Source organism: Colobus angolensis, unplaced genomic scaffold (genome assembly GCF_000951035.1).
Source record: "Colobus angolensis palliatus isolate OR3802 unplaced genomic scaffold, Cang.pa_1.0 Scaffold52, whole genome shotgun sequence".
Taxonomy (NCBI): domain Eukaryota; kingdom Metazoa; phylum Chordata; class Mammalia; order Primates; family Cercopithecidae; genus Colobus; species Colobus angolensis.
In genome coordinates, this window is record NW_012118710.1 from 2,205,760 (window position 1) to 2,228,425 (window position 22,666).

General features: G+C 37.8%; 1 protein-coding gene across 1 annotated transcript in view; it reads left to right on the plus strand.

Annotated features, from left to right (window-relative positions):
* The window catches only part of ZMAT4 (zinc finger, matrin-type 4), a 290,370-nt gene that overhangs the window by 227,117 nt on the left and 40,587 nt on the right, over positions 1-22,666 (plus strand). The window contains exon 6 of the mRNA XM_011960748.1: positions 9,688-9,784. Within this exon, the coding sequence (XP_011816138.1) occupies positions 9,688-9,784 (97 nt within the window). The remainder of the gene's footprint in view (positions 1-9,687; positions 9,785-22,666) is intronic.

The window sequence follows — 22,666 nt, forward strand, 5'->3', positions numbered from 1 at the left end:
AGAAAGAAAGAGAAAGAAAGAAAAGGAAGGAAGGAGAGGGGAAGGGAAGGGAAGGGGAAAGGGAAAGGGAAAGGGAAAGGAAGAAGGAAGAAGAAAGGCCTCTAAGTGTAAGATGTTTCATGTCACCAATGGTATTAGGGCAGGTACAAAAATCAATTCTGCTTGTCAACGATTTAACAAATTCCTACAAACCCTATGGAGTTTGGAGGGACCAATTGTTTCTTCAAACCTTGAAGCTTTAAAAATATATAGATTTCTAGGTTCCAATCCACATTTACTGAATCATAATCATCTAGGATAAGGCTGGAATTCGTGTTTTTAACAACTCCTACATGATTCTGACTTGTCAAGTGGGCAGATATGAGAATACTAGACCAGACGATATTGAAAGAGCTTTTCATACTTCCTTGATTCTATTTCTAGTCCCTGTCATAGGAGGCAATGTTCACAGTGGGAGGAGTATAGACTCTCGAGCCAGAATGTGTGGGTTCAGAACCCGACTCTGTCTCCCACTAGCTAGATGGTTTTGAGCAAGTCTCCATACTTCAGTTTCCTCATCTGTTAAATCAGTATAACAATAGTATCGATCCCTAGAGTGTTGCAAAGAATAACTGAGTAAATGGGAAAATGGGTAAAGTAAGCACATCAGTGCTTATATATGGCATATATCAGTATTAGCTATTTTCTTTCTGCCCAAAGATGACAAATCCATGTACAAGACAGTTTGATTAATGGATGTATCAGAAGTGGAAGAGAAGGAAATTACTCAAAAACAAAGACCTTATTGTTCCTACCTTTATAATATTAATATTAATCATCTTTCAAAACAGTTCCCGCTTTGGTGAAGATTATAATGCAGAACATATGTAAATATTTCTTTGAGTGTTGTGAGTTTATCGAAGCATCAGTATGAATATAAAGATTACTTTCCAGTAATGGAAAACAATAAAAATTGTAGGGAGTTAATGAGGACAGAAACTGACTAAACTGAAGCTTCCAGTTGGCAGAGGTTTGTGTGTAAAACCACATCCATCTAACATTTAAAAAATAAAAATAAAGTGTGATGTGCAGATCTTGAGTATACAATATGACAGATTTTGGTAAATGAATATACTCTGTAACTACCATCCCAAATCAAGATTTAGAACATTTTAATTACTCTAAAAAATTCCCTTTTATCTGATTCCAGTCAATTTCTACCACTTTTTAGGCAACATGATTCTGAAATCTATTAATACAGAAGAGCTTTGCTGTTCTTGAGCTTTCTCTGAATGGCATCATACAGTTTGTGCTTTTTTGTGTCTGACGTCTACATCTACACATTATGTTTCTGAGATTTGGTTATGTTGTTCCATTAATCAATAGATTTTTAAAAATTTCCAGGTGTTATTTCATTGCATGAATGCACCATATCTTGTTTATCAATTCTTGTGTTGATGGGCATTGGGGTTGTTTTGAGGTTTTGGCTATTGTGAATAAAGTTGCTAGAAACATTCTTGTAAAAATCTTTTTTTAATACTAAGTATTTGCTCCTTTTAGGTAAATATCTAGGAGTAGAATTTCTACTGCTAGACATTTCTTGTCATAAGGTAGATATATGTTTAACTTTATTAAGTACTATCAATCTGTTTTCCGAATTATTTGTCTCATTCTGCAATCCCCTCAGGAATGTGCCAAATTTTAGTTGTTCCATACAGTCACTTACATTTGATATTGTTTTAATTTGATGTTAGCATTCATAGTGGGTATGCAATAGTATTTAATTCTTCTTTTAATTTGCATTTCCCTCATGACAAATGATGTTGAGCACCTTTTCATATGCTTAGTGGTCATTTTTATGTCTTCTTTTATGACATACCTAATAAATTATTTTGCCCTTTAAAAAATTAGCTTGTCTTTTTATTATTGAGTTGTAGGAGTTAATTATATATTCTGGATACAAGTCCTGTATCAGATACACGTATTATAAATATTTTTCCCCAAGCACTGTCTTATCTTTTTGTTTTCCCAAGGATGTCTTCTGTAGGCAGAAGCTTTTGCTCTTTATAAAATCGAATTTATCACTTTGTAATGGTGAATACATTTTGTTTCCTAAGAAATCTGTGCCTGTTGTAATTTCATGAAGATATTATTTTATGTTTTTCTAGAAAATATTTCCTGTTTCTGTGTTTTTATAGTTTTGGTTTTCACATTTAAATCTATAATCAATGTTATTATTGATGCATGTTGCAAGGTGTTCTTAAGCTTTGTTATTGGCTAAGTTGTATTTAAAACTATTAGGTTCTCCTGATGAATTTCTTACTTTAACATTATAAAATGTTTTCTTAATCTCTGGTAAAAGGTCTTGTCGTGGTATCTATTTTGTCTGATATTAATATAGACACTTCTACTTTCTTAAACTTATTTTCATAGGATGTCTTTTTCTGTTCTTTTACTTTCAACCTGTAAGTGTTCAAAGTGCATCCTTTGAATTCAGTGTATATTTGATCTTACTTTTTATCTAGTCTGATAGTTTTGGCCTTTTGACTATTTAATTCATTTATATGTAATGTAATTTTTAATACGGTTGACTTTAGCTCTATAATTTTGCTATTTGTTTTCTATTTGTTTCTTCCACTTTGTGTTTTGCTATTCCTTCTTTTCTGCCTTATTTTGGCTTAATCAAATACTATTTATTTATTTACTTATTTATTTTGAGACGGTGTCTTGCTCTGTTGCCCGGGCTGGAGTGCAGTGCCCGGATCTCAGCTCACTGCAAGCTCCGCCTCCCGGGTTTACGCCATTCTCCTGCCTCAGCCTCCCGAGTAGCTGGGACTACAGGCGCCCGCCACCTCGCCCGGCTAGTTTTTTGTATTTTTAGTAGAGACGGGGTTTCACCGTGTTAGCCAGGATGGTCTCGATCTCCTGACCTCGTGATCCGCCCGTCTCGGCCTCCCAAAGTGCTGGGATTACAGGCTTGAGCCACCGCGCCCGGCAAATACTTTTTATTAATCTATTTTATTTTCTCTGTATTTTTTAGCTTTCTTTCTTTGTATTTGTTTATTTGTTGTTCTAAGAGATTACAGTATAGAGCCTTAAATTATCACTGCTCCATTTAATATAAAATATAATAGTCTTTCAACAATATTGTTCTACTCTGACCCATTCTTGAGCTACTGTCCATACATTATAAACAGCATAACACACAATACAGTGTTTTAATTTTTGCTTAAATTGTTTGCTTCCTTCAGATAAATCAAGAGGAATTTTAAAAGATAGATACCCACATATGAATAATTTCTGAGATTTTTCTCTTTTTTTCCCCATAGATCTGAGTCTAAGTCTGGTATCAATTCCCCTCCACCAGAAGAGCTCTTTATGGCATTTCTGTAGTACTGGTTTGCTGGTTAACTATTCATTTCATTTTTTGTTCATTGAGAATATTCTTGGCCTACCTTCAATTTTGAAGAATATTTTTGCTGGAAATAGAATTCTAAGTAGACGGGTATTTTCTGTTTTTTTTTTTTTCTTTTAAATCACTTTGGTTCCTTGAGCAGTTCAGGCCCATTTCCACTCTGGGCCTCTATGCTTGCTGTTTGCTGCCCCTGGACAGCTCTTTACCCTCCTCTTCCCATCTCAGGCTAATCAACATTATCCGGTTCCATTTCACACTTCTCCGAGAACTCTGTTGACCATACTATCCAAAATCACTCTTCTTCCCACTTACTTTCTCCTTCATTATCCTGCTTACATCCTGTGCAACACTTTAACGATCTTTAATTATAAATTGTAAACAAATTAAAAAATTTTTTGTTTCTTGTCTTTTCCCCTGATTAGCTCCATAAAAAAATGTACCTTGTCTTCTTCTCTCCTATATTTATAGCATTCAGCAAAATGTCTCACACCACAATAAAGGCTCAATGATATTTCTCTAATGTAGAATGGGTACAATTGAAGTCATAGGGACTTCTAGCTTTGCTAGACTTGAAAAGACACATTGAGCAGTCACATGCTGCTAAAGTCTCCAGGACCATATGTTTTACAAACATTGTGCTAGGAAATATAAATACAAAAGTGATGCATCATCAAGGAGCTTTTCCAGATCCTCTGAGTTAGAAACAATCTCCTCTCATCCTCTAACGCCTATAACATTTCACTTCATCCTCATTGTAATACTTTTAATGGTCTACCTTGGATTGTTGCTACTTCTATATCTGTTTTCTGCCTCCAACTGGATTGTCTGACAGGTCCTTGCAGGTAGGAACTATATTTTTCTTTTCTTTTCTTTTCTTTTTTTTGAGGCGGAGTCTCGCTCTGTCGCCCGGACTGGAGTGCTGTGGCCCGATCTCAGCTCACTGCAAGCTCCGCCTTCCGGGCTCACGCCATTCTCCTGCCTCAGCCTCCCAAGGAGCTGGGACCACAGGCGCCCGCCACCTCGCCCGGCTAGTTTTTGTATTTTTAGTAGAGACGGGGTTTCACCATATTAGCCAGGATGGTCTCGATCTCCTGACCTCGTGATCCGCCCGTCTCGGCCTCCCAAAGTGCTGGGATTACAGGCTTGAGCCACTGCGCCCGGCCAAGAACTATATTTTTCTAACACATATTAGGCAAACCTGCAGAAATAGCCTTTAGGTCTGCAGAAATTTTAGGATACTCTTAATATGGTGGTGTGCTGAAAATGAATTGAATAAGGAAGTTAGCACTTTTTTGGTTTAATAAGATGTTCTACTTCTCTAAGGAAAAGAAGGCTCATATAATTCCAAAGTAATTAGAATTTCAACTGTGCATTAATAAAGCACAGTTCCCACCAAGGACACTGTGTCATGTGTGGGGGAGGACTCCTCTGCCCCTTCTCTGTCTTTGTTCTTGTTTATATGCGCTGCCTTTCCAATTTATAATCCCTGTAGTTTGCATGGCAATAAAGTGCCAAATATTTCCTGCCCACGCCTCTGGCTGCAGAGCATGAGAACTGTTATGGAAAGTGACAGATCAGAATATTTTTTAGATTTGTTGGAGTTCTTAAAAATGCCCATTTTTAAACATAAATATTTATGCCTATTGTAAGTTGAACCTCTATTTGTTATGGTGAGACCTTTGATTAGCCTGTGGCCTGAAGAGGACCCATATAAAATAGTAGTTCGCATTTATTATGACAAGATTAATGGAGAACTCTGGAAGGAATAAACCCTGAAGCTGGTGTTAGTATTCTGATTCCATGCGTAGAAGAGGGGAATGGGTCAGCCCTGGATAAGCATTTAAAAACTCACACACTGGTAGTGATAACTTACAGCTTCTGGGTTTGGGGACCATAGTAATCTTACTGAATCATGAATACCTGTGAAATGGAAAGGCAGTATAGCTATAGCACTTTTTTTATGGAATAGTTTTTTTTTAAGGTCTAGTATTGTTCTGACAAATTTAAGTTCCCAAAAGCAATAAGATTTTTATGGGAGAATTCTTTGTAGAGTGCAGGTGTATGGTGAGACTGGGGGTTATGATATGAAACTTCTTGTACATTTCCAAGCCCCAAACCAGAGCTTAGAGTATCAGAATCTCCAGAAGTTGTGCCTGGGAATCTGGATTTTATCATGATCTCTGGAGGATGCATCCATCTTCTGAAGTTTGAGAGTCACTATTTGAGAAAATAGGTTTCAACATTTGTCTGTTTTATCTCTAAACTGGCAGTTTGTACCTGAAAAGTTGTCAGTCTCTTAGGTTGCTTCCTAAGAAGATCCTAGATACTTGTGGTTTCACTGTTCTTTCCTCATAATTAAATGGACTCTTAATTGAACAATTAGGTAAGTCAGTACCTGATTATGTGATTGAAACAGAAAAAAAACAAAGCTAGTTCTCATGCCAACCCACCCAGCTTACTACATACATTTCAAATAGGTCTCTCTGAAATGCTCACTGGGCCACAGGAATGTGAACACCTCCAGGAAACTCTACTCTTTGTTCAGATTGTAGACGTGGGCAGTTCTAAGGACACTGACATTCAGTGAGCAGGACTCATTGGATTTGATGCAATCGGAAAGGAACTTTAGGCCTGGCACGGCAGCTCACACCTGTAATCCCAGCACTTTGGGAGGCCAAGGCGGGTGGATCACTTGAGATCAGGCATTCGAGACCAGCCTGGCCAACATGGTGAAACTCCGTCTCTACTAAAAATATGAAATTAGCCGGACGCAGTGGCGCTTGCCTGTAACCCCAGCTTCTTGGAGAGGCTGAGGCAGGAGAATTGTTTGAACTGGGGAGGTGGAGATTGTAGTGAGCTGAGATCGTGTCGCTGCGGTCCAGCCTGGGTGACAGAGCTAGACTCCATGTCAAAACAAACAAACAAACAAACAGACCTTTATTTCTGTCCTCCATTTGCTCATCCAAATAGTCTCTGTGGGGTTATCTTTTCCAAACTTTTAGATAGAAACTAGGGCAAGTTTCATGAATTTTCACTTATTTTTACGTAGTAAAGAGTCCTTTGCTTACTTTTAAATACATAAATTCTGTATTTCCTTAATTAATATATCCATGGTAGAGCAGTAATTTTTAAATATTTCCAAAATGTATTAAAAGTTAGTTGTAGCCCCTTCCAGCTCAGTCCTGCTTGGGGCTGTCTACTTAACACAGGAAAAGAGAGAGCGGGAGGCTTCTCCCTTTGTTCTGCCTGGAGCTTTTGCTTTTCTTCTTTTACCTCAGTATGTCGCCCTGGTTCCTCCAGGGCTGATGGATGCAGGTGGAAGGCTAGCAAGGGAAATGGAAGTTTACTTGGTAGATCCTGTGCAAAGCAAGCATGGATACTGCTTGACTGGGCAGGAAGTACGAACTGATTCTCCTCAGGATGCTTTTGTGAAAGGAAAATAAACTCAGGACCCCAAAATCACTAAGCCAAGGGAAATGTCAAGCTGGGAAACCTGCCTCCCAGTTTCTTCCTAAATATGATAGCTACGAATTTCAAAAGCTACATACCTCCCTCACAATTTTCCCACAAGGAAATTCCTTGTGGACAAAGGGCAGACAGAATTCAAAGTCATCCATCTGAGGCTCACCTGAGACAAATGCATATGTGATTGTTTCCTCTACCCTATTGTTGATGTAAAAATGCACATTCACTGAGCCAGACTAAATTCTGTATTTAGTGGGAGGCTGATTAAGGACTCAAAAGAATGCAACCTTTTGTCTATTTTCTACTCATGACCTGGAAGCCCCCGCCTCAAGTTGTCCCACCTTACTGAACCAAACAAGGTACCTCTTACACATATTGATTGATGTCTCGTGGCTCCCTAAAATGTATAGGAGCAAGCTGTACCCTGACCACTTTCGGCACATGTCCTCAGGACCTCCTGAGGCTGTGTCAGAGATGCATCCTTAACCTTGGGAAAATAAATTATCTAAATTGAAATTGATTGAGACCTGTCTCAGATACCTTTTGGTTTACAATTTCATGGCTTTTTTCAGGGACTCGTCATTACTTAATGCGGGCTAAGTAGCTCCTCTGGGATCACTTTAAGCACCTAGATAACCAGGTGAACACTTCCACCACCTTTCTGCTGAAGTCTCATTGCCCTCAAATTCAGGCAGCCCTTTCGGGTAGTATCTAAGAAGTCATTAAATCAGCTTCTTTCATACAGGGTACACATAGTCTGTGGGAAGCTTTCACATATCCTTTCTTCTGACAAGCTTTGCGAACACAGGTCATGCCCAACTCTACCACCTTTTATACTTTGCCACCAGAGAAGATAACAAACCACAGTCTCTAGCCCTTTGGGTCTTGCAAGTGATGTCAGAGTTCAACCTACCACATCCCAAGTAACAAGAAGGTACTCCTCAAGCCCTCTAGGTAGTTCTGTGCAATCCCTTCTCCACAGGCTTACGGTGAGGGAGAACTCCATGGTCCCACATGGAACTCATGGTACAATATAGTTCTCTCTTAAGAAAGTCTCTACCCATTTCTTTCTTTCTTCTTAAGTCTCTTCTTTATACTGGTAGTGAGTGTTCAGCACAGGTTCGTCACTACTTCCCCTGGATGTTCTGCACTGATGCTCTCTTACCTCATTTTGGTAATGTGGATATAGTTATCATCTGTGTCTAGGACTTCTCAGTAGGGCTTCAACTGGGACACTCAAACAGAAAGTGTTTCCATTTTAACATCTCTTCAAAATAGTAAAATTAGCGAGCCCATGTTGATATCTTGTTATGTGCTGGGCACTCTCACATACACGCCACGTCTCACTCAGCCCTCCCCACAATACTATAAGAAAACAGAAGTCCAGAGGGGTCAAATAATTTGCATAAAGTTATCCAGGTGGCAAGTTGCAAAGCTGTCCCAGCACAGTGCATTATTTTCTTTTCAGGAAAAGAGGAATAACTTTGTCTCTTAGAAATTAAATACTATGCATTGATAAAAACAAATGCTACAGCTTTCAGTCCTGGCATTTACAATGCTAGAACAGAATTTTGTACTCATTTGCTAAACATTGGTTTTTATATATGTCTCTTTTGTTTTGAGACAGGGTTTCACTCTGTCATCCAGGCAGGCAGTAGCACTATCATAGCTCACTGTAATCTTGAACTGGGCTCTCAGCTTCCTGAGTAGCTAGGACTACAGGTTTGTGCCACCATGCCTAACTTTTTAAAATTTTTTTGAGATCAGATATTGCTATGTGGCCCAGGTTGGTCTTGAACTGCTGGCTTCAAGCTATCCTCCTGCCTCGGCCTCCCAAATCATTAGGATTACCGGCCATTTTCATATCTTTTTCACCTAGTTCTTACAACACCTAGTGATGTGATCAGCCTTGTCTTCGTCTTGTAGGTGAAGAAACAGGCTAGAAAGAAGTTTCGTAACTTCCTCCAGATCACAAAACTAGAAATGACTGGAGTCAGAATTAAAATCCAAAGTTTCAGATCATGACCGACTTTACTTTTCTCTCTATTCTGAAGGGACATACTAGCTGAAGGAATATGTTTCATTATAAGTCTCAGCTCTGTGGCAAACGTTTAAAGCTATTTGGTTAAAGCTGCTTTCTAACATAAATTGGCTCTAGATTAGTCAAGATTTTTACTAAACTTCTGAAAGCAAAGAGCATCTTATCCATATTGGAATCTCTAGTACCTGGCCCAAAGTTGATACTGTATTAGTGAATTCATTAAATGAATGAAAAAGTGAATGAATAGTTTGTCTTCTAAATTCTGGTGGAAAGTAAGACTTCACATGAATCAGATTGATGTATTATTCTCCTCCTGGCATTTACATTTTATAAAATAATCCTAGAAGAAACACCTAAATGAATGATGCCTAAAGTTAAATTTTTAATACTGTCATTGGAGTAGAGTGGAAAGGAATTAGGATAGAGTTTTTCTCTGGAGTCTCAATTTTCACTGCAGAGATGAGAGCTATTATGTCTATATGCTCTAGAGAAAAATAGAATACATTTTTGTTTGAGTATAAAATGTCCAGAAACACCTTAACTCAATTCAAAGAAGGACACTATAATAATTTAAGCCATCCAGAAACAAAATAAGCTGCTTCTAACATATTCATAATTACTTCTCTGCTAAGAGACCTGTTGGCTGTGTTCTGCAAGGAAGGATTGAAGTGTTGGTGGGACAGACCAGGCTCTCAGATACTCTGTCCCTGAACTTCTAGAGATGCTAGGATTCATTCAGGTGGTTGACGACTGGATGCAGCTAACCAGGTCTGTCTGTTGTCCACAGGTCTGAGGCGCAATTACAGATGTACCATCTGCAGTGTCTCCCTAAACTCAATAGAACAGTATCATGCCCATCTGAAAGGATCTAAACACCAGACCAAGTAGGTACTTTTGTGCTTTCACTCTTCAGTTTCTTCAATGTAATTTTTAGTAAGATGACTAAAGGCTCAACATTTCATTTATTTCTAAATAAGTAGAGTGGAAATTATATCTCTTTTGCTTCAAAGTTCGCATGATATTTATGCTTACTTGAAGAATGGCTTCTTCCCTTTATTTGGCATGAGTAATAAGAATCTTCTCCTTTTTTCATTTTTTCAAGGACAGTTTAGCATACTTTTATGAGATTAGGACATATTAAAATCTATGCTAAGTGTTTTAAAATCAATAATATTCTTCTTATTTGTAGGATGTACCAAACTTTGGTGACAAATTCTATGAATGTCTTCTACCACTTTCCCTTTCTGGATGAATATTGTTGATTATTATAGAAATATAACAAATTCCCCAGGATATTAAGTCATTTATATACATAACTATTTCCAAGTGAATGGAAACTTATTCCATTTTTTCAAAGATTCTCATAATTTTAAGCTAAGAAAGGCTCACTAGGCACCATTTCACCTCTATTTATACTATACAGCTCTTTAAAAACCACTGGACATTTTTAAACCAGCTGCTATGACTGTTAATAAAACACTAATAAAATATGAAAAAAGCTAAGAATGTCTCAAAAAGATGTAATTTTCCTGAGCATAATCGTTTTCATTTCTCTAATATTCATTAGGAGGATCATTTAACAGATTGGACTGTGTCAACACCTCATGATTTATGAATGTTAATTTAACAAACATTTATCGAGAGCCCACTATGTGTCATACTCCAAGCTGTGCACTAGGGAAGAAAAGACGAATAGGCTGGGCACAGTGGCTCACGCCTGTAACCCCAGCATTTTGGGAGGCCAAGGTGGGCGGATCACGAGGTCAGGAGATAGAGACCATCCTGGCCAACACGGTGAAACCCCGTCTCTACTAAAAATACAAAAAATGAGCCGGGCTTGGTGGCATGTGCCTGTAGTCTCAGCTACGCAGGAGGCTGAGGCAGGAGAATGTCTTGAACCCAGGAGGCGGAGTTTGCAGTGAACCAAGACCGGGCCACTGCACTCCAGCACTCCAGCCTGGGCGACAGAGCAAGACTTCGTATCAAAAAAAAAAAAAAAAAAAAAGATGAATACATTGAGTCTTTCCTCTTCCCCCTGTCAGGCTGAGGAAACAGATGTGTAAACCCATAGATTGTTCTCTAATGCCACGTGTGCACCCGGAGCTTTAAGCATGGGGCAGGGAGTAATCCAGGGCAAGCTTTAGAGGACACTAGTGCATAGGCTGAGTGCATAAGGATGAGGTTATGGTCTGATTTTGCTCAACGCAGTATCCTTGTATCCTAGCACAGCACCAGATATATTTTAGGGTCTTTATACACTTGTTTGATTAAATGAATATGTGATTTCAAAAGATGAGTAACAATTTCCTAAGCAGGAAAATGAAATGGAGCATTACAAGCAAAGAAATTGTTTCACAAAGATATTGTAAAGACGTACATCACAGCACGTCTGGCTCAGGGGAGAAAATTTAAACCCAGAGTTAGTTACTGGCTCTCAGTTTTCTCAATATTCTGCCTTGTGAGTCAAAGCCAATTCCATGGCTTGCATTACTCTGGTCCACCCGGAGGACTCTTATCAGGATAATTCTTCAAAAAGAAGATTTTCCTTGATTTGTTATGGAATACTAGAGTTCTTGTATTGATTATTGGATACTGCTCATCCCCCCAAGCTGTTTTAGTCATTTCTCTAAGTAACATTTTGCTACAGGCACCATATACATTTGAATTAACCTATATCTGATGTGCAGATAGACACACAAATACCTGCAACAAAAAAGATAACTTTTTTGGAGCATGTATTCATCGCTCAATACATAGAAAAAGATAAACAATGATGACTTTACATGTTATGAATTATATAAATAACTAATATAGATAGTACTTCCAGATTCAGAAAAATGTCTCTCTTCTCTGTTCTGTACGTATATAACTTCATGGGCTAGAATCTGTGCTAGGTATTTTCACATCTAATTCCCTTAACTACCCTTGAGATAAATATTAATATTATTGACCCGATATCTTACATTAGAAAACTAATGCTCAGAGAGGTTAAGTGACTTGCCCACTATCACCCTGACAGCAGATGGCAGGGCCAGCACTAATCACAGTGGTGTCTGACTTATGTCTCTACTTACTCTGTGTCATTCAGTTACCATGAACTTAGGCTTGGAATGAGAGCCAATAGAGAGTAGCAAGTGAATTTTGAAAAGAGGGTACCACTTCCTTGAAGTGATTTAAATAGGCAAGACTTCAGAATGGAACATCTCTTACAGTGCTGCCTTCTTTCCTATCAATAAGATGTTATTCATTCCTAACTCAAAAGCACAAAGCTGCTCTCTTTATGAAGTGTAAAATTAAAGAAAGGTGAAGAAAATAATTACACTGTCCTGTTTCATATGCTTGTTTTATCTGCCCTTAGACTTAATTTGCATATCATGTGCGGGCAAGCTTGTGTGAGAGAGATTGAAAGAGAGAGAGAGAATAAATGATAAATGTTCAATTCTTTTGTCTGTTTATAAAAATCGAATTGTTTTCTTACTAAGTTGTAGAAGTGTCTAATTTTTAAGGAAGTCTAATTTATCAATCTTTTTTTATGTTTAAAGTTTTTGAGTGCTATTTAAGAATTCTGTGCTTATCCTGAGGTCGTTAAGATAATCACCTATGATATTATGTTGTTTTTCCTTACAAATATAGGTCTTTGATATGCCTAGTGTTAATTTTATGCATAGTGTGACGGAGAGATCAAGTTTCGTGATTTTTTATACAGATACCAATTAATCCAATACTATTTACTGAAAAGACCATCACAGAGCTTTTTTGTAAATCAAGTGATTTACATATATGTGTACATGTGTGTCTATCTGTATATTCTATCTCAGTGTTATATTTCTTTTTATGCTAATGTCCCATTACTTATTTCCTATAGTTTTATAGTGTCTTGATATCTGATAGAGTAAATCTTCTAATTGTATCTTCTTATTCAAGACTGTCTTCACTGTTCTTTCCTCTTTGTGTTTCCCTATAATTTTTAGAATCAGCTTGTCAACTTCCTCAAAAATTCCTTGAAAATACTAAGTTTTCTAATCCATAATCATGGTATATACCAGCGTTTGTTTATATCTTCTTTAATTCTTTCAATAATGTTTTGTAGAGGTCTTAAACATCTTTATTTAGATTTATTCCTAAGAATTTGTTATTTTGGGATACTATAATAAATTTTATTATTTAATAATATCATTGTTAAAATTAATTACTAAATTAAATAATAATTAAAATGTATTATTGTTTATAATTGATACATAATTGTACATATTTATGGGACCTAGTGTGATATTTTGGTATGTATTTATAATTAGCAAATTCATCATCTCAAACATTTATCATTTCTTTATGTTGGGAACATTTACAATCCTCTCTTCTACCTATTTGAAAATATGCAATACATTTTTGTAGAACACTAAAACTTGCTTCTTTTATATAGGTGGAGTTCCCATACATTTTTAGGCTTTTTTATTCTTTATTATTTTTCAATTTTGTCTGCCTGAGTTATTTCAAAAGGCCTGTCTTCAAGCTTAGAAATTATTTCTTCTACTTGAGCTAGTCTGTTTTTTTACATTCTTGATTGTACTTTTTATTTCATTCATTGAATTTGTCATTGCCAAGATTTTTTTGGTTATCTTTTTTGAGGTATCTAAATTTTTGTTGAATTTCTCATTCTGATCATGAATTGCTTTTCCAATTTTCTTGAATTGTCTATCTGTATTCTCTTGTATCTCACTGAGTTTCCTTAAGATTTTTATTTTGAATTCCTTTTCTGGCATTTTATAATTTCCTTTTTTATGGTTCTATTACTGGGGAATTATTATTCTTCTTCGGAGGTGTCATGTTTCCTTCACTTTTCATGTTTTTTATGTCTCTACATTGATAACTGTGCATTCAGTAAAATAGTCACGTCTTCCAATTTTATGGAACAGCTTTCATAGAAAAAACTTTTTCCTGTAGATGGATCCCAGGGTCTCAGTAGAGTGTACTGACTTTGATTCTAGGTAAACACAGTAGTATAGTTTTTGTATAGTTTCTTCAACTGTAATTCATATTAATGATGTTGTAAATGCCTCAGTGACCTCAGCTGTAGGAGTTTGTTGTGGCAGTGGTGTGGCTTTGCTGAAGGTGAGCTTACTGAACTGGTTCTCAGTCTGGCGACATGGCCATGCACTTGGTGGGTCAGCTTACTCTGGAATTGACTCTCTTGGGATGAGGCTTTTGAGCTGTTTCTCCATCCTGGGGCATAGGAGTTTGGTGGCTTGGGCTTCTCAGGGGTGTGTCTACTTGGGGTGAGTCTGCAATGCTTTTTCTCTGGCTGGGCACGTGGCTTACAGTGGCTCAGCAATTCAGGGATATGTCTGACAGGCTGTTTCTCCAGCCAATGGTGCTAGGGAAGATTATCTGGGGACAGGTTTGCTGAGCTGTTTGGTTTGGACAGCCTGAGGTTGACTTCCCTGCTGTGCAAAATTAGAGTCATGACCATTTCTGAGCCTCAGCTTTGAGCAGCCAGGGTGGTCATGTTGCAGTCACTCAAATGAGCTTGGTGAAACGACAGCAGAGTCCCAAGTCTAGAAAGGCACAGTGGCTATCAGCTCCCCAGAGCACCATTACTCCAGCAGTGACTTTGATTTCAAAATAATGCCATGCTGCAACAGCTTGGATGATGGGGTTATGGTCAGTATACAATGTGGGCTCCTACTTTGGATAATGTAGCCACATGAATTCTAAACATCTCCTAAACTGGGCTCAGGACTTGTGAGGACTTTGGGGTTCCCCTGTAGTAAGAACTACAGGTGTCTGCAGTGATGATGTGGGCTGGTGAAGGCCCTTCTGCCTATCTTTTCTCCACATGGGAAAGTCCTTTTTGGCTCTGAGTCAAACGTGATGGAGAAGACAGGCTAACAGAGGTGGGTGCCACATTTCCCTCTCTATGCTGCTATCCTGGGCTTTTGTGCTCCACAAGGATTTTGCCCATTTTTTGCTGTACTTCAAGACTCTCCTTCAGACACTCCAATCAAGTTTCAGTTGTTTATTTATTATTTTGTTTCTTTTTTGTGGGAGGAACAAATGTCAGGCACCACTAGTCAGCCATCTTGCTGATGTTTCCTTACTTATATTCTGTCTGCATATTCTACCCAGGAGAAACAGGTAGTTGAAAGCCTTTAACTATAAATATGGATTTGCCTATGTATCCCTTTTTCTGTATACTTTTGGCTTTATATACTCAAAGTATATTATTAGATACTTACAAATATAAATTTTAAAAATTTATTACCATTCATTTGGCCCTTTGTATCAACTTTTATTCATCACGAAATGTTTTTCTTTTCCCTGGTATTATTTTTTTCATTAAAGTATACTCCTTCTGATAATAGTATACATCAACAGCAACTACACTAACTCTTCAAAGCTTTTAAGTATTTCAAATATTTTTCCTTTAAATTTAATAATATCCAGATTTTATTTTGCTTTCAAATGGAAGGTTAGTGTGATAACAGTTACTCTACCATAGTTGAAAATGTGAGTCAGCCAAATGTATTTAACTATTGCAATCTGACCAATTAAATAAATGCAAGTATTCAGGTGCCAGTAATTATAGAGGTATCAGATTTATATTTTTAGTAATAATATCTAAAGAAGTGCTCATAAGAAAAAAGATTATTAAACTGTGTGGTGTAAAGAGCACTGAATTGTGAGTCAGGAGATTTTAATCCTCTTGCAACTTTGCCACCGAGTGACCTTGTACTCTGACAAATCTTTTCTCAATCTTAAGTTCTCTCATGGATTAGTGATTAGTGATGACAAGAACATGACAAATATGGGTCCACTTTCCATGCCCTTGCTTGTGATCCTGGCACTCTTTGCAGCTCATCCTAAATTTAGCTTTAAAATTGTTCTCAAAGCAGGTTTCCAGATAGTCTTTGCCATTTTATTGGAGCTAGTACTTGGTATGTATAGTGGGCTGAATAATGTCTTTCCAAAATTCAGGTTCCCCCCAGAGCCTCAGAATATGACCTTAGATGTAAATATAGTCTTTGTAGATGTAATCAGTTAAGACTCTCCAGATGAAATCACCCTAAATCTACAGTGAGCCTTAAATCCAATGCCTGATGACTTTAAAAGGGAAAGGAAAGGGAGATTTGGATACACAGAGAATAAGGCTAAGTGCAGATGAAGGCAGAAATTGGAGTTATGTTTCTACAAACCAAGGAATCACCAGGAACTGGAAAAGTCGAGGAAGGATTCACTCCTAGAGGCTTTGGAGGGAGAGTGATGAAGCTGACACCTTGATTTCACACTTCTGGCCTCCAGGGGTTGTGATTAATTCTTCTCTTATGGAGAGAATGAATTTCTGCTGTAAACCACCCACGTTGTGATACATTTTAGGCAGCCTTTTAGACACATTTTACTAAGCCGCTACTTACAATGCCTGCCCAGGTGATGATGATGATAGAGATGATGCCAACATGGATAACTGGAGTGTAACTTGTGAGCCTCTGGAGTACAGCAACAAATTTAATTGTTCTGAAAGTATTATCACATCTAAAATGTACAGCATTCTTGTAGTTGGCCAGATGTTCCTATCTCCAGGTTATAGGTTAGAAAATTGAGTCTCAGAGAAGTTAAATGACTTTTCCAAGGCCCTAAAAGTAATTTTTAGCAGAGACAAGAGTCAGGTCATATGCCCTTATTACTACTACTATTATGATAACTAATCAAACTGTAATTGTCAGATTGCTCTTTGCTGGTAGTAACACGGACATGGTCTTTTACTTTTTTGGGCAAAAGCTATAAACAGCATAATGGCAGTCAAATTTCTCTCCATTGTTAAATAGCAAGAGAAATATTAACTATCTGATGAGATTAAAGGTTTAAAAATGCAAATGCTCCCAGCAATATATAAAGCAATTGCCTATTAGTAGATTTTTCAGGGTTTCCAAGGGTTATAGTCTGTCAATTAGTACAAATGATTAAAATAAAATGTAAAGGAACTTTAAGTATGTACCATAGACTAATGAACAATTCCCCCTTAATATACTTAAATTTGAGCTTAGGGAACACTCCAGGCCTCAGGACATTATGTTACCTAGAAATAAAGGATATGAAAGTTGTCATTACTTATTTTGATACATCAGTTGGTTGAAAATGAGACACAAGTGTCTAAGATAATAAATCAGACTGACCAAAAATTAGTACTAATTTCTAAATCTGCTTCTTCCTTTGAGAAGAGGCCTTAACATGTGATATCCACTGGTTTCTCTGAGGTTTTTTCCCAACTGGTATGAATGCTCATGACAAAGACCTCGTATTATTTATTTCCCATTATACTCAGTTATTTGGGAAGTACTTGAATGAATGTTCAGACTAATTTTCAGGGATGGAGTATCTTTGTTTTAAATATTTTGGAATTCACCTCCCACATTCAGTGCGCTAGTGAGTTAGCTGAGGGTTGCACAGTAATAAATAAGACTCTTTTGTAAGATACGTGAACCACAAAGAACCTTCTATATTTAATAGAAAACAAAAGCAGCTTAAAAGCCCGAGAAGATGTTCTCTTTGAAAACAATCAAACAAACCATAAATCATGCATGGATCTCAAAAGCTAAGCATATTAATATTCTTTGTAGAATTTTCAATGTAGTTTGCTGATATTTAACCAAGAGCTCCAATAACCAAGAAACCTGAGACTTCAATATTGTGCTTTTCATGAGAAAGCATTTTTTTCTGACAAATACAAAATATATATCACCAGTAAAGTTTTGAGATAACAGGCCATAAGAAAATATTGAAAAGAGAGCTATCCTTTTCCAAAGAATGTAAAGTTATTTCTCTTCAGCTGATAATCATTTGTAAGCTGCTAGAAAAGCTCTGAATAAAGAGTGAAATCTGGAACCCAAGGCTAATTCTTTGCTTGCCCCATTTTATAATTCTGAACGTAAAAAACAGCTCTTCTCCCTGAAAGTGAGACTTGTGGTGTGTCATTAAGTCTTTCTAGCTAAGGGCTATCTAGGTAATCAGCATCACTGTGACAACGGCAGGAATGAGACTGTGTCACAGCCTTTGGGCCAAAGGGTGCTTTCTACCTAGCCCTGTCTTTAATTGGTAGAACATTGAAGTCCACTATTGTTAAGAGCCTTCCCTTCTATGAGGAAGGCCGCAGAAGAAACGGTATCTAACTTCTCACATAGAAAAGGCAGTAGCTTTAAAAGAGAATTTCAGAGATGCCGAAAAAGACTGTATATATCTCTCTATATCTACAGCACTAATATACAGGCAATTTTAGCAGCTCTATTTTTCCTAAGTTGCACTTGCATCCTTTTGCTATACATGCTGTACCTAGGGATACATTATAATTACAGTACGTGACTAGATGAGGTGTTTTGCAGACTTGAAAAGAACTAAATGGGGAGCACGTTCATTCTTTCGTATCACTTCTGGAATTACCGATGACACCTAATATTGTTTAGCTCATTCATTTCCTCCCTGCTTCCTTCTTGGGGGACCTATAATCATTATTTTGTCTTGCTTGAAATTTGCGTGAGTCATGATTGCCTCCAGAGTTGTTCTGAGCTGATGATTTAATGTCTCAGCTTTAATTGTGAACCCCATGGAATACCTCTCATGCTCTTATGATGCTGTTTCAGATTTGTCCTCCAGTATCAATCTCCGGGGGTGCAAGGCCATTACCCGATGAGGTTCTGAGAAGTTTATTTGCATCAAGAAAGAAAAGAACTGGAAGGAGATGGGTGGAGCCATATAGACCTGGCCTGGGAAGCAGATGGCCAGAGTCCCAGGGTCAGCCCTGCCTCTCACATCCTGAGTGCCTTTAACAACTTCACAACCTTCTTTTTTTTTTTCTGTTGCTATTCTTTGTTGTTTTTGAGACAGGGTTGCTCTCTGTTGCCCAGGCTAGAGTGCAGTGGTGCCATCTCAGCTCACTGCAACCTCCACCTCCTGGACTTAAATGATCCTCCCACGTCAGCCTCTGGAGTAACTGGGACTTCAGGCGCACATCACCGTACCTGGCTTTTTGTATTTTTAGTAGAGACAGGGTTTTGCCATGTGGCCTGAGCTGGTCTCAAACTCCTGGTCGCAAGCGATCCTCCTGCCTCTATCTTCCACAGTGCTGAATTATAGGCATGAGCCACCGCACGTGGCCCCACAAGTTACTGTTAAATAAACCAATTGAGCTGCAGTTGAATACAGTGCTATGCATAGATTTCAGTTATACAATTTGATGGGTTTTGACAGTCATCTACACCATGCAGCCATCATCCCAATCAAGATATAGAACATTTTCATAACCACCAAAGGTTCTCTTGGACTCCTTTTTGCCCAGTTTCCTACCCCCATCACAGCTAACCATAATCTGATTTCTATCACTGTAGCCTAGTCTTGTCTATTCTAGAACTTAATGGAATAATATGGCATGCTTTCTTTTTTGTCTGACTGCTTCTGCTCAACATAACGTTTTTGAGAGTTGTTGACATTATTATACATGTCGTTAGTTCTTTCTTTTCCTCTGTGGATTTGAACAAAACAAGTTCCCTCACTGAGTTTTAGTGTCCTCATTTGAAATGTGAGGAGTTGGAATACGAGGTAGTCAAGGTTCCTATCAATTCCAACAATCTCTAATATTATGACCTTAAAGTTTAACTGAAGTTTCTTTAGTTTTTGTATTTTCCAGCTGGCAAAAGGTTGTCTGTAAAATCTTTCTTCTCCAGCGCTTACTTCTTTACTGCACGGTGGCCCAGAAGCTGACCCACCCTCCAGTTGGGTCCAGCTAGGTCTACTACAAAGAACAACATTGTGGAGGCCTCTTTTTCCTGTCTTTACATTAAAGGCAAGGGAGCTGTTCAGGTGGTTCTAACTTGGAGCAGAAGGGATAAAGTCGGTTTTACAGGGAGAAAGTGAAGAAAGGAACTTATTTTCACTTTATTTCCTACTATGAATACAGAGCACAAACTCTAATGACTTCTCAGGCAAACACAGTGTTGGGTAAGAGGGAGCCCAGAAGATTCTAAAGGAGACCCTGGCTCCTCCTCTGAGCAGCCCAGGCTGCTGGGCTTATCCTCATTCTGGGTCTTCTGTAAGTTAGTGTAGTGCCTTCTCACACATTTCACCAAATTTCGTAAGAAATTAAAATATGTCCATTTGTAAACTATAGCTGACATTGATTTTTACAAAAACTTTAGTAGAATTTTGAGTTTAGCCAACATTTCTCTGATCTCTTAGAAGTTGTGGATTGTGGAATACCTGGCAATTGAGTTAAATAAATGAGAAATGTCACTTCATTTAATTAGATTTTGCTGGGGAAGTAGAGAGAGAAGATAAGCTGGGAATGGACATGCCCTCAACCGTGCTCCTGAATCAGTTTTCTATCACTTCTCTTTGGGGTAGAGGATAAGAGCCCATTTTGGCTGGGATTTTCATTTTGTAGATGGAGCAGAGGTGTGAATTATTGGACAAATAATCATCCCATATAATTTAGTCCCATAATCAAAATCCATTGAGCACCGACTATGTCTGGGACATTAACACAGGCCCTAGGGGCAATGCAAAGTGATTATAGAGATGACTGTACCTTGTAACAAGTTAATAATCTAGTTGAGGGGATGCAACAAGTAATGATTAGAGTTAAAGTGAACATATGATATGGTGAGTACAAGAGGTGCAACACATGGATAGAATTCAGGGGAAGACGTAATTGCATCTTCCTGAGGCCATCAAGAAAGGTTATTGTGGGGTGGGTCCAGTAATGTGTATTGGGAATGAGACTGGCTGGGTTCAGTCCTGAACCTGTCTACTAATTCTGTGACCTTGAACAGATACCTAAATACCTCATTATGGCTTAGTTTCCATATCTGTGAAATGTAATAGTTATAAAAATACCTACCCGAACAGACTCTAGTGAGGATTGAGTTTTAAGAACAAAAACAACAACAGCAATTATAATAAGTACTAAATGGGCCCTGAGGAATGGGTAGATGAATGTTGAGGTGTAACCCTCAATGCTTCTATCCCAAAATTATGAAAATGTCCAGAATTTTTCCTTGTGTGGCTTGTCTCTTGCCTGAGGTTGGGGTTTCTGGATTCTCACAGAGTTCTGGCCTGCTCAGGGTTTAGAACCCCATGGATCTCAGTGAAGCTGTGGGATAGAAGTGATCCAGGAAAGGTCTCGAAAGACGATTCTCATTCTGAGTTTCTTGTGGTCTTCTGCCTCATTTTAAACAACAGTTTCAAACTTGATATTCAGTCCTGCACTCTCAGAAGAAACGTTTCCTGAATGCTCTCAATTATATGTGGCCATTACACCCTAATTTCTCACTCAGACTCCCCACTTCCTCCAACTCTTTGATTACCAAGTTCATATTATCAGTCATGTACAATTAGCACATTATTCTCTGGAGACCATGGAGTATTAAGCTTGACAATAAATAAAATAAATGAAACTATTTTCCTGGCTGAATTTCCTAAAATCAATCCCCCAGTGGTCTGTGAGATTCTCTGCATGGAGTTTCTTTACCATTTTGATTTTAGGAAGGTTGTTTTTCTTCCCATTTGCATTTTTCATTTTATTATTAAACATATTATACACTGCCTACTCAGGAATCTTTATGCTACCACTGATAGTATATTCTGGCTAATCTCAACATTCAATGATTAAATCTGAGTGATGACATTTGTTAAATGCTATATTTTCCAGAGTTGGAAGAATTTTTTCAAAAAACAAATGATGTCTATGCTTGACCGAGACTACTCTTTAAGTGTTAAACACTGTTATTTAGGTAATGATTTAGTGATAAACATTTTAAAGAGTTTTTTTTTTCTTCTTCTTTTTTTTTTTTTGAGACAGAGTCTCACTCTGTTGCCCAGGCAGGAGTGCAGTGGCACGATCTCGGCCCACTGCAACCTCCGCCTCCTGAGTTCAAGTGATTCCCCTGCCTCAGCCTCTGGAGTAGCTAATTTTTGTATTTTTAGTAGAAACGGGGTTTCACCATGTTGGTGAGGTTGGTCTTGAACTTCTGACCTCAGGTGATCTACCTGCTTCAGCCTCCCAGTGTGCTGGGATTACAGGTGTGAGCCACCATGCCCAGCTTTTCTTCTTTTTTGAGTTAATGTTATCTAGACTATTCTATATTGTGTTAAGAATAGCCAGATGTAACCAGAATCTACACCTCATTCAGAATATAAACATATATAAATACCAATAGTAATATGTATTACCTGCAATAGTCCTTAATAGCAAATAGGAACCATGTGCTTTTTCTTTAGCTTTTAGAGTAACAGAAAAATCTCAGTCCATTTCATGCCGAGTAGTCAAATACAAATCAAAAATCTATAAAGTTTGCTTTCAGAAATGTTGGTGATATTTCAAGCTCTAGGGCACAATTAGTTCAAAGTTCTATCTACAGCTTCTGGTGCTATTGTACTCTCCAGAGATATATCTATCTTCTCTCTTCCTTATATAAGTGCCCTTCCTTCTAAAGACACCCAACAGGATAACATGTGCACTCAACTCTTTTTGATTTCTAAAACCATCACCACTGAACTGATTTCTATTCTAACAAAAAGATCTTATAAATGCCTTAAATAGATGAGTTTCAGACCTCTGGTTTTATTTCCTGGGACATGGATAAAGTTCAAATAATACATTCTCTTTTCTGACATCTTTCCAGAGCTAAATGACCTCAGCTTACTAGATAACTCAGATGTCACGGGCAGATAGCTTACTAAATTAGCATCTAGTTGTCCCTTAGTATCTGTATCGGAATGGACAC